This window comes from Channa argus, chromosome 20, assembly GCF_033026475.1.
Source record: "Channa argus isolate prfri chromosome 20, Channa argus male v1.0, whole genome shotgun sequence".
Taxonomy (NCBI): domain Eukaryota; kingdom Metazoa; phylum Chordata; class Actinopteri; order Anabantiformes; family Channidae; genus Channa; species Channa argus.
The window spans coordinates 2,976,694-2,995,239 of record NC_090216.1 but is presented as its reverse complement, the minus strand read 5'-3'; the positions used below and the strand labels follow the sequence as shown (position 1 = coordinate 2,995,239).

The 18,546-nt window shown below is 41.9% G+C and overlaps 1 protein-coding gene across 9 annotated transcripts in view; it reads left to right on the top strand.

Annotated features, from left to right (window-relative positions):
* The window catches only part of LOC137105727 (rho GTPase-activating protein 44-like), a 64,739-nt gene that overhangs the window by 13,138 nt on the left and 33,055 nt on the right, over positions 1-18,546 (top strand). For 6 of the 9 annotated variants that reach the window (XM_067488274.1, XM_067488269.1, XM_067488273.1 and 3 more), the window contains exons 1-2: positions 15,935-16,011; positions 18,409-18,448. In XM_067488274.1, coding sequence (XP_067344375.1) covers positions 15,947-16,011; positions 18,409-18,448 — 105 coding nt within the window. In that variant the 5' untranslated portion in view covers positions 15,935-15,946. Of the gene's footprint in view, positions 1-15,934; positions 16,012-18,408; positions 18,449-18,546 lie in introns of those variants that run through there. The other 3 variants (XM_067488275.1, XM_067488268.1, XM_067488272.1) reach the window with 1 other exon arrangement.

Here is an 18,546-nt window from a genome sequence, read left to right as displayed (position 1 = left end):
TGCTTCTTTTCTTGGGAGTTCGTTTCTTTTAAAAGTAAACTGGGGAAAGTGGGACAAACAAGAGACTTTTTTATTTTTGCCATTTCTCCTTTATTGAATCCGACCGGATAAAACTAAAATATCCACCGTATCCTTTTGATTAACACGCTACTTATCCAACCATGGTAAAGTATTGACCTGATATTAATATGATTATCTGACTACAGTAAAGACTAAAACATTTACCTTCTTATTAATTGTGACATATTGTCTTTATGTTAATTGGCTACTTTAATTAGCTAATGTCAACTATAGTTATTTCCCAATAACACAATAAACCCGTACTTTATAATCAATATAATAACTGTCAAAATATCAAATGACATTTTGAGCTTTGTCCTATGTAGAGATTCAGTATCACCCAGCTCTTCGTTTAGCTCGGTATTTATCTGCCTAACCCAGTTTTAATGGTCGTCACTTGCTGCAGGAGCATTTAGCAGCTTAAGAGCGAGATACAATACGAAACAATGAGAGTTCATTGCATCCTAAATATGTCCCTCAGAAATTGGTGGTAACCAAAAATGGAGCTATGCCATATGCATAAAGTGCACATTAAAAAATGTTATTTAGCCTTTTGGCAAATATGTCAAATTTCAGCATTTCCGTCGAGTTAATTTGGGATATACAGTAATTACCCTTCATCCACATGAAATCTCAACTCAAGGTCTATTAACTTTTATCTACGTCTCTTGGGTTCACACCTAAAACAAACACAGTCCTGAAATACGTCACACTAGGGCCTTTAAATGCTTTGTAATTAATAATTAAGCTGCAACAACCCAGTGAAACATCAACATAGTTGTGTGAACTTTTATTGTTATGCAGATTTGTATGAATTAAAAATATGCTTTGACATATCAAGCACTCGTTTTGGCCCCAAACCAAACATTTGCTCCATCTAGTGTTGTAACTGTGAGCTGTAAAGAACTGCTGATGAGCATTTGTCAGCATTTCGTAACAGGTTAAATAAGATCGATTCAAACGGATTCATTTTCAAATCAGTGAGTCACCAGTTAAACTAATTGCTGTAATTGCAGTTACAGCGTTAGATGCAACGGTAGCGTTTAAATCCCCTGAAGGCAGCAGATGATGCACAGTGCGATTGACAGCAGCTCGTTCACATCACAGGTTCTTCATTTTTTAGAGATAGAAAGTACTGATAAACAGATGTTCAAAATGTTGATGGCACAGTGCTCGTGGTGTTTTTAACTGCCAAATATCTGTAGGGAAGAAGTGGCTTGGCAGGTACTTTATGACTCAGCTGCTGAGTCATAGAGGGAAGTCCTGTTATAATCAACCAGCTCCAGGAAACACCCTGACTGCACTGACGAGAGCGGGGAGTCCACGACTTTGTCTCCTGCATCCGAAAATTAGAACTAACATTTATCCAGAAGCACTTTAGGTCTCAGCGGGATTAAAGTCTTTATGGGGATTTTCCATCACAGTGGGTGTGTTGCTTGGGAGACTGGGTGGACAAACTGGGGCTGTTTTCGGGAAGCTCTACTCTAAACCTTGAGTTTTTCCATCAGGACCTTCTGGCGCAAATTAAGATTTCTGGAAGACAGGTGCAGTAATCTAAAACTAAAACCACTTTGTAGCAGAGCCCCCCTGCTGTGGGATGGGACTCGGTCCTCATAATCCACAGTAAAAACTCCTGGGTTGTCAGATCTCTGGACTGTAGATACCTGTGCATCTGGGTTATAGATGCATCAAGGTGTCCAGCTTTCATTCAGTTTTGTTTTCATTTCATATTATTAATCCTGAGCTACGAGTTTTAGCACAACGTATGTAAAACGCTATACTATCAATGTTTCTATGGCGTTGGGCTTATTTCTGTTCGGACGTGTCCATACGTGAGGGTTTTAGGCAGCTCCTTTAAAAAAGCTCTTACCCAGTTTGGCTAAGTGGGTTTTTCTGTTTTCAGCTTTCCACACATCAACGCAACCTGCCTGTCACATCAGCTCCAAACTTTAAGAAACAGGAAACTGAATTCTGCAGAGCTGCATGTTAAGTGATCCAGCATTTGCAAATGTATCCGAATGCATTTCCTTCATACTGTATCTGGGTTCTTTAGAAGACATTAAGAAATGCAAACACACATAAAATCATTCCTGGATTCGAGTCTCTCCATGCTCAGACTTGTGTCGGTGTCCAGGCAGCTCGCAGGTAAACGATGCAGGTGTGATGACTCACACAACCAGCCCTTCGCTTAACATCCTGTGATGGATTTCTGCAGAGTGTTCAGAGCTGCAGCATCCTACGCAGCTCACTGAAACTCTGATAAACACATAGTGTATGATGCAAAATGTAGTTTATGTAACACTGTAAATAGCAATTAGGTCCACAACTGTGGACGAGGAAGGTTAATGTCCATTCAGTCTTTCCTCCTTATTTAAAGCTAAATTTTGCACGAGTCACTGACAATGTCACAACCAAATATTTTTTCAGTCAGTTTATTCTGAACTGAATCCGTTTTTCAATCAAGCTGAGTCTGAAAAGGAAACGAAAGTCACACACTGCATATTCAGAAAATGCTGCTTGATGATTAGTATGATCCACGGTGCCGTTCTCTTTCATCTGGTTCCCACAGCCCTTTTTTCAAGCTCACAGGCATCAATCTAATGTCCACGTTCTCTTGATTCAAGCAGCATCCAGTGTGTTTGTATTAAAACAAATAGCTGCTTCTTTTACTTCCCAAAGTCTGTCCAAAGGTAAAAGCTAGCTTCTTAATAGCGGCTGCTGGAGATGTTACCAGAGTCAGCGAGCAGTTCTATAGGGGTCTGTGATCTGGTGTTGGAACAATTGAGACTTCAACAGGAAGTTCAAAAAAGGTAGGACCGAGTGGAAGATTCTTTTTCCAAGTAGCAGTGGTGTTTTCAAAGGTAGCAGGAGGCAGCTAGCTTAGCCTAGCAGCTGTGCAGGAATGGCCTTCTCCCCACGGCTGGGTTCGGCGGATTACTTGCAAAATCCATAAATTGTAAATATGATCTTTTCCGATGTTTAGTTATTGTTGGTGTTGTTTATTAATGTGATATAATGTTACATGTACCGTTCACCCGAACACGAGAATGAGCTAATCTTCTGGCAGCTTTTGCAAGTCCTCATGTTTTTGTGACCACTTTGGAAACCAATTTAACATACAGACTATCTCTCTGTCACGTGTGTTGCCCCTGATTAATGGCGTCTGTAAAAACCGTGTGCTTCTCTTTTTAATGGTGGCTTGTTTACTTTGCCGTGAAACACTTCTTCGTGCTTCTTTCTGCTGTGAAGCTGCCTGAATGACTTGTAGCTGAGAGCAGCAGCATATGCTCCCTAATAACATGGCAGGTGCACACGCAGCGAAGCAGACCTGCTATGCTGCGTTAGTCTTCAGAGTCGTCCTCCTACCTCCTGCCTCCACCCTACACGTCGGCATGTGTGCAGTAGTAGTAGTAGTAGCCTCGCCTCGGCCTTTGTCTCCTGCCGTTCCAACGTCGAACAAAGCGACTGTGTGTGTTTGTAGACTGATGGGGGGCCCGGGTGTGTGCTGCGTGCTGCCTTAGGGCCTTTCCTCCGAAGGCATCTGCTGCCTGTTTGGAGAGCTTTACCATATCTGACGAAATCACTGCTGACATTTTTTGAAAACCGCGCCCGGCACCGATGCAGTGTACGATCGCATGGGATCCTCCTTCTACTCTTCATCCTTTTGTCATTTGCCTCCTGAATCAGCGGCGTTTTTTCTGATGAGACGAGTGTGAAACCTGCCTGTTCTACCCTGTCGTGCTGAGGGAAATCCAGAGGCATTCAATGCTGCTTGATGCGGCATCGCCAAACACAACATAAGCTGTTGTTTGAAGTTTCCATCCTGATCAGCGGTGATGAGAGCGATGAATATTTTACTGTTACAGAATGTGGGTCGCAACAAGGAAGCGAGGCCTTGCAGGGAGCTCTATAAATATCTATCTGGCTGGTTTTAATAGTTACGCTTTATTACAGCTGTTTCCCAGTCACATTAACAGGTCCACGAAAACCCACAGGATCTCAGAAAAGCCTGAGGCACGGTGTTGCTTCATGTGAGTCCACCGGGTGTTGTAGGGTATCTTTAAAAAATGACAAGAAAATGAGAGGTACAAAGGGAAGTCACTCACACTGTGCTTGTGTGTGTGTGTGTGTGTGTTCACTGAGAGAGGTGAATGAACACAAAGGAACAGTTGCCTCCTTTGATAGTGCTGCACGCCAAGCGCACATCATTAGGCAATGAGATGGAGTCGAGGCGACGCAAGTGTGTTTTAGACGTGGTGATCGCTTGCAGGATGGCGTTTGCTGCTACTCTGTGGACTCGTAAACAGTGTACATGAGCTCCCAGAGCATCGGGAGCAGTGTGAGTGTGAGGAGAAAATAAATCAATCCAAATAATGTGGTATTGACAATATCAACTAATCCAAGTGTGGGACATAACCTTGAACATGATGCCACTCAGGAGGACGACAGATCAGTACAGCTACACAGAAATTCCTTGTTTAGTTGTATTAAATATGCAGAATTGAATCCAAATTAAATTCAAATTTGAATTCATTCAACACGTACTGTAAGCAAAGTTGAAATTCCCTTTTTTATACTTGACTCCGCTTTGCTGCATATACTTTAAGGTGAGCAAATACTGAATGCAGTATTTTAAGTCGAGTTCTCACAGCATTGCTTCATTACGTTTGCATTGTAAGTAAAAGGATAACATTGTTCATACCTCTGTTTGTATGTGGTGCAATTAAACAAAGTTTTCAACGCTGTACTAAATGAAAAGTCCACATGATTTATCTAGTCCTTTTAAAATGAGCTCTGCCTCAGTTATTATCACAGGAGCAGGATAATTACTTTTCAGCGCTGCAAAGAAAGCTACAGAACAACTGGAAACACAAGCGCTGAATAACAAACTAAAGTGAAAAAAAATTAGGAATTGAAACAAAAAGTCATCAGTTATTTCAGTAGGTTCATGACGCGAGCACGTTGCGCGCTGTGATGCAACACGAGAACAGGTTTTAACGAGCTCTACAAACTACACGTGCTGTGTGTGATCTGTGGTGGATGTACTTTTCAATCCCCTGTAGATGATGTGAGTATGCACGACGTACCAATCCCTGTTCAGTGCTATCGTGCCATCCACTGATTTAGTTTGAATCGTAGCAAACGCGAACACAGGAGGTGGAACTCCTCTCTCGTGTCTCTCTCTGATGACGCAGGTCGAGAGCACATGTCCTCCTAAATCATTCCTGTCTAAAAATGAGGCAACTAATGATGATGAGATTAATGTTGAAGCAGCTCAAATCTGTATTTCAGCCGCATTAAAATGTTACGGTAAATGTTGTCAGTGCACAGGAATTCTACTCACAAACGACCACCTCGCCACTTCGTGTATAGGCGTGTGTGTGTGTGTGTGTGTGTGTGCAGCTAGAACACAGGGCCTGGTTAGTGCAGGCAAAGCCAATGAAGACTTAGTGAGAGCGGAGGATTTCCCAGGGCGACCATCACGCAGATGCACACATCTGCACACATGGACACATGAGAGCCTGCGTGCTAAACACATTTGTCCACATGTCTGCATGTCTGTCAGATGGGAGGTGCTGGATGTGTGCAGTACTGTGTATCGTTAGCTGTTCATATGTTCTGAAGTTTTTGTTAGAAGAACGGAGAAAATGTGCAGGACAGGGAAAATGTCTTCATCATCTTTTCACTTTATACTCTTTTAAATGTCGCCCTTGGATATTAAAGTTCATTTTAGTTTTGCTAATTTAAATATACACAATGAGGTTATTTCTCTTACATGTTTGAACATATTACTGTATGAAAACCTTTTTCAATTGGCCAAAACTATGTGGACACCCTTTTGCAGATGATTGTGTTGGTCTCGGGCTGTTTGTTGTGGCCTGGTTAGGAGAATTTAAAAATTACAAACAAACTGCTCAGAACTAAAAATGCTTTATAATAGCAAATAGTTTTAAGTTACATAATTTCTGCTGGTTTCCATCCAATAGCCATTAAATCAATTGTATTAAAGGGTCTATTAAAGTTAAACTTTTTGTTGCCAACACAACAAAAATTAAAACAACAAACCAGAACAGTTATTTAAAAGTTTCATACCATGACTCAGTGGAAACGTTGCGAGTTTCTGTAGGTCGCTTTTTAAAGTCTCTGATGTCACCGATTTTATTAACAGCCTCATCAAAGATGTGTCTGTACTTCAGTGCTCTTCACATTAGTCTGACTCTGAGCTGGAAACAGCTGTAGGACCAATTAATGTGACAAGACCAAGTGCTGCTGTAATGTCTGGATTCACGCCTGCCGCCTCCTCCCTGCTGAAGGACTTCTACATGCGTGTGTGTCCACATACAGTAAACCTGACATATTTATGTAACTGTTAGTCCCGTAGCCCCGATCACTCGCAGGTATCCCAGTTGTTCAGACTGTCCTGAATTAAAAACATGAACGCACTAGATTGTGTTTCTACCGATAAGTAAGACATGTGCAGTGTCAGGTGTGTGACAAAGCCAGACAGGACCATATTTTTATTTATGCCATTAACTTTTTCTTTATTTCTCAGACTGTTTGATTTCACCATTTTTCTGATGTCAAAATGCTGCCAAACGAACAACATTGTAGTGGTTAGTAACAGATGACTTATTAATATATGTCATCTATTACTAACCACTACAGCATAAAGACTAAATTGTTGGAAGCCTTCCACAAATAAAGAGCCCAACATTTTCTCAGAAAAAACTTGAAGCTGACAAACACGATAAAACAAAAAAACAAACAAATAAATAAATAATGACATTTTATTTGTTTTGCTTCAACAGGATATATTAAATAATAAAGCGAAGGCCAAACCAAACTAAAGTGTCTATTTTTCCTCCAGTTCAAATAGACGGAATGATTGATTACAGGAAACAGTACAAAATATTACTATAATCCAATTATTTTTTTATGATTAATCAAATCTGTCTGGACATTTTAATTTATTATATTATATAAAATATCCTCTTAATGCAAAAATCAAAAGCAGAGATTTTCATTTTCTTGTTTCTTGTTTTATTACTTTTGTCAGTTTCAAGTCATTTCACAATTTCATCCACGTCTGCATCTGTTGTGAGCAGTGATTTGTGACAAAAGGTGGGTGATGCGTCAAAACAACACATTATTGCAGTTTCTCTCATTCAGTTTTTTTCTCTTTCCATTGTGGTGCAGGAAGAGCGGATTCTGCTGTAAATAGTTTTGTTGTGATGAATAATTTCACTGCTAAATGTCGTTGTTGTGGCTTTTTGTTTGTATTTTTAAGAGGAACAAAGGAAATTGAAACTTCCTCATGCTGTAAATTTGGTGAAATTGGCTCCAGAACAGACATATGATGACCTGGAGCAGGGTTAGCGCCGGGCCTGACCCTTCAGATTTAAATTTTCTCATAAAAATGTCACTCCAAGAAATGTGAAAGGACAAAGGCCGCAGTGAAGCGCTGGCTGCACCACTGAGGAAGAATGAGGTCGACGGTATCCACGGCGACAGCCTAACCTCGCTTTCCTGAACGCGAACGTCCCAGATAGGAAATCTGGAGATATGAGGGGAGAGCGAGGGAAGCTCAGGAACGAGGAGAAATGAGTCTGCATGACTCCATCAGCCCTTGTCTCACAGAGCGCAGCTATTGTCGGCTTTTCGGTGGGATGAGCAACAAAACTGCAAACCCTGTGTCAGTTCCACGGTGCTGTCACAACTCCAGGGCACTGCACCATATTGTCTCGTCCTGTTTGTCACCTGCTGGAGTTATTTCACAACTTTAGCAACGCCAGCAAGAGAATAAAGGCATCTTTGTTTGCAAGGAATTTCTCACCCTTGGTGCATTTTCTAAGTGGGGGAGTGTTTGTCTTGTCTTGCTCCGCCTCGGTCGTCCTCTCAGATTCATTAGTCATTCCGTGCAATCGTTGATGAGAACTTGGCAGTGGCGGACGCTCCTGCAGAGACGAGTCCAACGAGTTGTCCTGAGCCTGGCCGTCAGAACGCTGCACCGAGCGGGTGACGGGAGGCTCAGGGAAAAACCGCACACAGAGGTGTGAGGTGGGAGGAGGCAGGCAGAAATGGAGCTGTAGGGAGACAAAACAGGAAAAACCGCGTCAGAGCCTGCTTGCCAGAATACGCGAGACCTTCTGAGCGCTGGTTGCTGGCTGTGACCCAGCTGCTGTTTTGAAGAAACGGCTGGCTGGAGGTGGATAAACGCAGCACGTCTGTCCCTGGTTGAAGAGCAGACTCCTCACCAGATGCTGGGTTTTCTCTGGGAAAGCACCTGCTGAATTGGTTGACTTGTATTAGCATTTAACGGCAGCATTTAGCAGCCTGGTGGGGTTTTGTTTTACCTGAGCAGTTAATCTGCCGCAAACAACTCTCAAGTTTTTTTTAATGATTCAAAGAGATGAAGTGTTGTGGTCACTGGAGCGTATGCAGCTTTAAGACAAACCTAAAGCTTCTACGTCAGTGAAGCTGACATGTAATCGGTCACTAGTGCTTCTAAAAACCCAGATACACAACTGCACCACCACTGCGTCACCAGTCATAACTATTCTCATATCTATTATGATGGTCAAAAAGCTCAATTTGTGTCTCATCAGACCATAGAAACTTGTTCCACTTGACTTTAGATTCTCTCTCATACCTTCTGAAAATCTAGTTGCATGTATTCCATCTCAGCCCACAACCACAAACATGATCGAAAATTATGAAATTAGGTTTCTCAGGGAAATATATCAGGGCAGTCTTCAGCCAGGGTTCAATGTTGGAATAGGCCTAAAGGTGGAAACTTTCAAATGGGAAATACGCTAGGGACAGTATGGTGGTGGAGTGGTTTGCACTGCTGCGTCACAGCTAGAAGGTCACCGGTTTAAATCCCGGCCAACTGGGGATTTTCTGTGTAGTTTGCACCTTGTCCCTGTGCGTCCCCACAGTTCAAAGACACGCATGTTAGGTTAATTGGTGACTCTAAGTTGCCTGTAGTTGCCTGTCTCTGTACGTCTCTGGTGACTGGGGACCTGTGCACCCCACCTCTCACCCAGTGACAGCTGGGATAGGCTCCAGCCCCCCCCCCCACACACACACACACACAACCACAACCCCTAAGAACATGAGTGGTTACAGATGATGGATGGATGGAAATATGCTTTGTTAGGTCACATGCTGAATACAGATGTGATGTGATTTTTTTACTCTTTAGTTTTGTTTGAATTCAAGAGGAGTCATTGCTACACACTCGTCCACTCAGTGAATGTGGGGTCGTTGTCCTTAGCTGGTCTATTTCAGCACGTTTCAGTGTCTCTGGTGTCCAGAAGCGGCGTGGATCTTGAAGCCGCAGAGGTCGGACGGCGTGTCGACAGGAGGAAGCCGCGTTGATGTTGCGTGAGCAGAGCGTCAACAGGCTCGGCGTGGGTGAATTCAGACGGGGTCAGAGACGACAGGTTACTGCGCTGGTTACTGCAGTGTTTGTGTTGCTGTGTGTCCATTTGTGCGTGTGCTTCAGCTGCAGGCTGCCAGGCTTACTGCAGTCCACTCTGCTGTTATTGAGAAGCTGCTATAGCTGCACCACCATGACTTACAGAAAATATCACTGTCTGAGGACAGAGGATGTTCTCGTCGTTGAAACCGAGCCAAATTTTTAATGTGGGCTCTGGACTACATAAAAAAAGTCAATGTCTAAATGTCCGATGTATGATTTACGTGTGCCATTGAATTTGGGTCTTGGTGAAATAGTGAGCTGGTTTCCAGTGTTACGTTAAATTAGTTTTTGACACTGCGTGTATGGATGGTGGCCGAATGGGCCTGCTGGGAAAAAAAAGGTTCGTACAGTTTCTGAAATTTTCATTCATACTTGAGAGATTCACAGCAAAAACAAAAAGATGCCAAATGACTCAACAATGACCAAAAGCAGACAGAAAAACAGAAATATAATGACTAAATGACAACCATGACAAAAACAAATACAACGTTACCACAATCAGATTCAGATTTCCACTGTCTGTTTCCACGGCGTCGGTCTCTCTGCCCATGAGCATCCGTTGAGGAGCGACTCCTTCCAGTCGCCGCCCTACAGTTTCATATCAGTTTCTCTAAACAAGTGTCTGTCCAGGTGCCAGAATCCACAAAAGACTAGATTGTTGAGGACTTTCTTTGCCCTGGCGTTTGTCTGTCGGGCCTGTGAGGCTGTTGAAGACACAAAAACAGTGCACTTTTAAATGTACACACAAAATTCTCCTAAAATAAGATATAACTGAACATCAGGCAAACGTAGAAGAAAGAAGAAAATGGCTTTGCTTTTTTTGGGAAGGATGGACAATATCTAATATCTAGCTATGAAAGTGTCAACAACTTGGGTTATTAGTGGCCCCATGATCAGCTGTTTATTTCCTGGAATATTTGCAAAGCTGCGGGGGGGAGCGATGGTAGGGGACCATCAGGGGCAATAGTCCAAAGGTTTTACGCTCATTTACCTGAAGTGTTCTGCGTCATTTTCCAGCCACAATATTCCGCCTCTGTAGGTGGAAAGTGGATCTTTGGAGGCTTTAAAGAAGTGCACAGCCTTCTACAATGGATCTTTTTGGTTTCCGGGCTTTGCTCTGTTTTGCTGTCCGTGGCCCCAACAGGGCCGACATACTCCTGGTGAATCTGGAATGAGTCAGGCCATTTCAGTGTGTTCAGCTTAGAAGGGCTGGGGGATTTAGTTCTCCCTGAGAAAAATAGTAAACTCTCCGGAGACCTGGACACTTGAAACTTTTGGCTGTGGGCAGCCTTTTGATTGGATGTGCTGTCTGAAGCAGCCTTAGCCCCAGGTTGTGTTTTGTCGTTCGGTGCTTTGTTGCAGCTGCTTGCTATGCAACATGTGCTCTGCACCGACATCAGAGTCTGTCTGAACAGCAGACACACAGAGAGATGTTGTGTCTACATTTAAAGAGTTAAAAACAGATATTTCACTCAACGATTTAATTCTTAGCAATTACTGCAGTGTTTAAAAAAACAAACAACAACATAAATAATAGTAGTAGTTGTATATTTGTACTTGGAGTAAGACATGTATGTACTGTAGTATTTGAAGTGGTGGTACTTTATAAGACACGTCCTTGCACACGGTTTTCTTCAGCCACCTTCGCAAATAATAATAATAATTAAAATGACAATATCACCTTCTAAAATGGGAGGAGATAGAAGAGAACTAACGGACCTCAATGTTGTTACTAATGTAAGTGAAGTACCAGTAGTAATACCTCTGGTTTCATTTCACCAGGCATTGTGATCATTTCTTAGTCCTCTCCCACTAATGTAATCACTGTAGTAGATGACCGTGTGTGTGTGTGTGTGTGTGTGTGTGTGAAAATGCAGATCTCCACTTTACCTTACGCCTTATTTATCTTCACCTGCCTCCTCTCACGCTCACGTTTGATCCATCCATGCTGCGTAATCCCACTTAACCTAGAACAATTTCTCCTGTGGTATGTTTCTGTCCTTGAACCGTGTTTTTTCTCCATCATAAAGGGATTTTCCAGCATTGAAAATATTCACTATATTACATCATTTCAAAGCCTGCATGCTGCATAGTGCAGTCAATCATCGTGCAGTGATACAAGTCATACAGCAGTGGGACCACTGGTATCACATCTGGCTGCTGCTGCCTCTGACTGTTGCAGTGAATCTTCTCTGCTGTGCAGCACGGAGTCTGATGAAAGTCAGAGTGGTCATTTTGGGTCTTTTAACTGCACTCGATCAAATAAGAAGTATTTACATTCCCTTTATAGGCTCAGGCCTGGTGGGCCCGTTCAGACATCTATGCATAACAAGACGCAGTGTCACACGTCATACAGTAAATGATGATATGGTACAGCTCCGTCACAACTGGCTTTTGATGCAATGCACTGCATCTGCACACATTACTGCCATTTCAAGTCTTCACCTTTTTGACAGTCAGACTGAACATATATAAACCCAACAGGTACAGCAAGTTTAGAGTGTCACATTGTACAGCCGTGCCTAATAAAGTGGGTGGTGATGGTACAACGCTTTATAACATTGATCCAGTGCACAGCCATTGTTTTTCTCGCAGTAACCACAAAAATAATCAACAAATATAATTGTCTGTTGTCCCCAGAGATCGTCCAGAGAGCACTGCAGACTTTTGTGTGTTTGAATTAAACTTCTATTTTTTTTATTAAACTTATGAGTCTGGTCCTTTGCCAAATGTCCTGGACTGGAGAAACAAGAAAAACAAAGTGCTTCCAAAAGAAAAAGCTGTGCACAAACACATCTATTATCTTCTACTGCTTCTTTTTTCGTCACCACCACCACCACCACCACCACTCCCTGGCTCCCAGGCCTCGCCTCCACACTCTCCCTTCTCTGTGCCAGTGGGAACCCCGGGTGCGACGACAGCTGCTGATGATGCAGTAAAGCGCTGCCTGTGCCGCTAAGGCTCCTGTTCAGGACACTGTAACGTCCTTGTTGTGTCGAATAATTAGGAAATAGCCGCAGAAAGAGACGAGAGTACGGAGGGTTCCAGACAAAGCTAGACTCCTTACCACTTTTCTGATGCAAAGGTTAACAAACATTGTGATAAAAACTGTGGCTAGTTTTTATCTTTTTACAAAATACCCTGTGTTTTTCAGCCTCTCCTTTCCCGGGGTCATGCTGTGTTACGGGGAGCAAATCCCCCAAGCGGAAGCATCAGTATATCATTAAAAGCCGACCTTCTCCCCTCTATGAAGCCACAAAGAAGCAAGGTCAAAACCTTTTATTTATGGATATTTATAATTACAAACACACATCAGTAGAATATAGTCTAAAAAGAAAAATTACTAATCTTCGAGTGTGTATCTGTCACGATCTGGCCCTCAGTTACACTTCCTGCCTTTGGACTTTTATTTTGTAGCCCCTTTCCCACACTTCCTGTTCCTAGTCCTGTTCTTTAACTTTACCCTTCGTTATCCCACTGTATTGTTTGCACCTGTTCCCCTCCGTATTTAAGTCTGTGTAGAAACTGTGGGGGAGGCTGCCCCACAGTTTCCTCACAGCTTATGTCCTGAACTCATGGTTTACCTGATCCTAGCAATCCTGACTCCTGTGTGTTGGACTCGGTTTTCCAGCAACTTTTGCTCTGAGGTTTGGGTTGCTTCTGTTTCCTTAGTCTTTTCCCGCATGTTCATTCTGGTTTAGTAGTTTATGTTTCTCATCTGTGTCTTATTTTGTTTGGTGGGCTTTATGTTCATTTGTCCCCTCAGTTTTTACTGTTAGTTGGGTTTCTCGGTTGGTAATTTAGGTTTCGTTGGATGCATTTTAGTTTCTTATTTGTCCTGTTTTCATTTGGGTTTTGTGTTTTAAGGTTGTTTCCCTTAAATCCCTGTTGCTCTGCATATTAACGTTATCAGTCATGTTTTCCTTTGTACCCTCCTGTTAAGAGTGACTTCTTCAGTTTGATTTGATTTTTATTTTTATTTTTATTTTTTTTTAACCAATAAATGTGTTTGTTAGTTCCGTCTCCTCACTTGTGTCCACCTGGCACTAATTGTGATAGTATCATATTTTCTTATTTATTTATTTGGTAGCACCAGTTGCAATTTCCCTGTAGCATTTTTGAACTTTAGGTAAGTGATGGACCCTCCCTCAGTGTTTTGCCTGCAGCTGCATCTTAGTTTTACAGTATCCCATCTTTAAAGAACTGTGTTCCACACATAACTGATTGCATCATGCATTCATACTTGTTCTCTCATCCATATTATGCGTTTACCACATCCGTAAACCCAATGTAATGTGGAAATCATCTGCGCACTCTTTATTCTTTAGTTTCCACTACTTGAACAGCAATATTTGCAGAGAATCTGGAAGAGTTAGTATGTGCTCTCTACCTCTGTATCTGCATTGTCCAGTGTGCAGCTGCGTTTTACAGGAAGCCACCGTGACATTTGTGCATCCACTGCCTCTCCAAGTACATTCTGCTGCAGCCATAGCTTTAATAAACAGTTGATAGTAGAGTTGTTTCCCTCACAGTACTGTGAGGTTAAAGTACTATGAAAACGTGCCTCTTGCTGGTAATTGAGGACACAGCAGTTCAAACTGGAGCTATTTGAATAATCTGTCGACCAAAAAGATGTATTTTATGCAGGTACATTTGCAATTATAATGCGTACAAACCTGTGAGGTCAAGAAAAAGTTCAAAAAACTCAATGTAGCAGCTGACAGCAGTTTATTTTGCTCCTGAGCTTAATATTTGTGTGTGTGAGCCCGCAGTCAAAACCAATGACAAACTGTCCTTTGCACTGTGAGCATGTTTGGATTACTTGTGTTTGTCTGAGTGCGTGAAACAGAAGCACTGGACCTTCCAGGAGTGTTGACTCATTGCTAACCTGCTCATTACGGAGCCGAGTGTGCGCGTGTTTGCACAAGGATCATTATCCCATAGTTAAATTCACTGAGCCAGTAAATCTTGTGCACATCAGAGAGGAAACGAATTCAGAGAGAGCTGCAGAACTGTCAGTGATTTACGCCCCTTCAGACCCGGGGAAAAATCCTGGATTTGTACACATTTCGGAAATAAATTAGGTAAAGTCAATAAGGAGAGAGCGAGAGAGCAGAGTCGGCCTGTGTTCTGTATTCAGCTTAAACACACAACAGCTGCATCGGCTTTAACTGCGTCTAAAAAAGTTCAGTCTCTGTGACGTTTTAGCTACAATAGCTCTGTCTGCTACTGCTCCCGTTTTTCTCATATGTGGTCAGCCCCTCCCATGTGCTCTGTTCTGTTTTCACTTCCTGTCTGCCTGCTCCGCCCCTCTCACCTGTGCTGAATCAGTAATCAGTTTATCCTTTAGCAATAGAAAAAACATCTAGTATTTCTGCAAAAAGTGGTGTATTTCTTACAGGCAACTTAGAAGGACGTGGAGAATATGAGGGTAATAGGAAGAAACATAACTAAATATGCCATAACACGTGATAGGTATCCAACCTGTGTGGATTTTTGAATGTCCCAAATGGGGGAAAAAATGTGTTGCGGTCAAAAATATACATCAGAAGGAAAACATCCAAGAGGAAGATTGAACATACATTTACTGATACTTACTGAATTATTTAAAATTCTTTATAGGAACAGCAATGATTGATTATTTATAATGGAAGGACACTTTGGTCCACCCTTCAGCATAGGTGATGTTGGTAATTCAGGCATGTGTTGGATGCCACCTGCCATTGACAAAGCTGTGCTGTTTGGTCTCCTGTTAGTTCCTAAAAGTGATCTCTGTCCTTGTTGCATTTTGAAGCGCTGCTTGTTTTCCAGCACTTCCTGCCGCTATGCTAACAAAAAAAATCATCTCCAACTATGAAAATAGTTTTGGACCAAATGTCTCACCTGCTCAGAGTCCATGTGAAGACATTACTTAACTGTAACGTTAAAAACAAACGGCTGCATTATCGGAGAAGCTGTACAGAAAAGAGCAGGAGACCCAGTGAGGGAGCCGCATGCTGAGGCCCACAGCATGAACAGATGCTGGTCGAACACACGGAAGAGTGAAAGAAAAGAACTTTTCCTTTTGGTCCAGCATCCAGCTTCTGCACGAGCCAGGAGAGAAAAAGGTGTGTGTGTGTGTGAGTGAGAGAGGTGACATAGAGACAAGCTACTTTTTGTATATTTTTTTGCAATTTAAAAAAAAAAAATGTTATATACTACAAATCTAAGTGTTGTTTGTTGCCAGACTCAGAGAAAAGGCCTCAGACATTAGTGATAACAGAGAGGGAAAACCGGACAGTCTGGTCCCGTTTTTCAGGCTTCTCCTCCCACTTTCATTCTACTTTTATCCCCTTCCTCCTTTATCCTCGTCACTTAGCCACCGCCTGAAAGCAGGTGGTTTCCTCACTGCTAGCAGGTGGGATGATGTGGAGGAGAAGGCTGCAGATCAGCAGGACTAGATCCTCATACAGGAACAGACCGGCTCTGTAAGTCTGAACTATGCCGGTGCCACTAAATCTTTATCAATCAGAAGTTGTTCAGCTAGTGAGTTAAGGCAGAGCTGGTTGGATTAGTTGAGAAAGGACTGTTGTGTTTTTTGTTTCTTTCAATAAATCAACACATATGTGCCATAAAGAGAAAGTACTATGAGCATAGAGGACAGGAAATGACTACAAAGACATCGAGGGGAAAAAAAAGAAAGCAAACTGAATTGTGTGAAGTGATTGTTTCTGTACCTGTCAAATCACAGCTTGTGCATTTTAACTTGGAAGACAACGGTGCGATAAAGAGTCTCTTAATGCTGAGAAGCTTTTAGGGGAAGTGATGCCAGATTATAGCCTGATGTGGAGCTGGATCCGAGAATCATCCAGTTTTATAATTGTTCTGGCGTTTGCTCTCTGCTCGGCTGTACTGTAGCCGAAACAACCAACTATAACAGGTCTTAACAGCGAATGAGGAAGCTGACAAAAGGAAAGAACTAGAGAATTACGTAGTAAGATAAAGGATATCGCTGTAACTGTGACCTAATCAGTTTTTCACTGGATTCAAAACTAGGGCAACTATTTCGACAATGGAAAAATTCCAAAAAAAAAGGTATTTGTGCAGAAAGAGCAAGAACTTAGTGATGAATTACAAATTCCAGCTGGGCGAATTACAATGACATCCGTAATCCTTTTGTAACTAGATCCTTTCTTGTTGTTGTTGTTGTGCAGAGCACAGGTTCAGGCTCACTAAACTGCAGTCTGCATCCATCCAGAAGTGCAGTGAAATAGTATTATTTACATACAACTTGCAGGTGTGAGTAAGTAGATACTACAGCATAAGTGGTACAATAAATCCTCCAGTAATTACAGCACATTTGTGCACTGGTGAATATGTTTACTGTGTACACAGTTGCTTATACAGAGAGAGGTGTTGTGGAACAGGTGTATGGGCAGCATTGAATTCACGTGTGCTGTATAAATACAGGTGACGTGAACGACGGGGTTCAGTCTGTGCGAAGCTAAAGGCCGCTGTGCAAATCACAAGATGATTAGAGTAGCTGTGATGTGTTGTTGCCATGGTGAATGTTGTGCTCTTAGAGCTTGAGATGTGACATTTCGGTAACACTGTGAAGCCACAGGGTACATATGGCAACACACTGTAGTATGTTTTTTAAGTGCATAAATAGACAAAGTATTGGTTAATACGTTGATATATTGAGTATATTACTGTTAGAGCAAGAATCTTCAAAGTGCTGTTGTAATAATCTGTAAAGGTTACAGACACTCCAGGCAACATTTTTCTCCAGATTGCATCTTGTACCTTATTATTAACCTTTAGTGTTTTTGTAGCATTGCATGCTGTAATATTCCCACGGATATAGGTCAAGCTGTCAATCTCTATTATCGCTGAAGGCTGTGGAAGAGTCGATTCACGTTGCTTTAACCCCTCTGACCTATGTGTGCTGCCTTTAGCGTCTAAATAGGACTATATGTCAATAACTATATTACGAGTTTTTTTTTTTTTTAAAGGATCTGAAGAAAGCAAATATGATATTAGAATACAGTTAATCAGGACAGGTGAAAAAAAGGCTGAGGGTATTTCTAATTGTCAGCCAGCCCTATTAAAATTGTCTTGGCATCCAAAGCCTGTTTTATCTTAAAACACATCACTGTTGCACTGGGTGGCTTGTTCCTTTGCTACCACGAACACACACTGTAGTTTGTCTGGACTCAGTCCCACATGCACCCTCTTGCCTGAGACCCCAAAACAAATCCATCTTTGTAGCCCATTTTAAGTTCCATCTTCAGTTGTAGCTGCAACTTCTTTGATGTCATTGACTGTTATCAAGTGTTGATGTAGTTGTGGTTTGATCGGTTATTATGAATGAAATGTGACTCAAATTGTGACATTTAGTGGCTGTGGTAAATATTACACGTGCTCTAATTGCCAATGATGATGTAATTTATAGTCAACAGAGTCTTTTAAGGGAGGAGGTTTGGGTGGATGGTGGGTGACGAAACACCGTTGTTTGTGTATTTTCACACACTCCACCATCTTTGTGTTTTTTTTTTTTTTGCCCCACATGATATCATGTGATGATATAATTGTGTTCTGATGCAACATATATTTCTACTAAAAAAAAGCACTACAGTACTGTTGGATGGTGAGAGTACAGACCTGAGTTTTGTACTTTTACCACATCAACTTGAAAAATAAGCATCCCTGTATTATAATATTAGCTCCAGGCTGTGGCTGCTTTCTTATTTATTATGTGCTCAGAAATTCAGCAGATGCCGTAATTACATTGATTGAGGTGTGTGTGTGTGTGTGTGTGTCGCCCAGTTCCCATAGAAACAAGTTCTGTAATTTGGCCTCTTTTTCTCTTTCTTCTCTTCTAGGGCTGAAAAAACAGAAGTGTTAAGTGAAGACTTGCTACAGGTACTAATGAATCATCGTTTAATATGTGTGTTTCTTTTCCTCCGTTGTTTTCTCCTTTTCACGGGAAAAATCATTATTGGTGCAACGTATTCATTGTG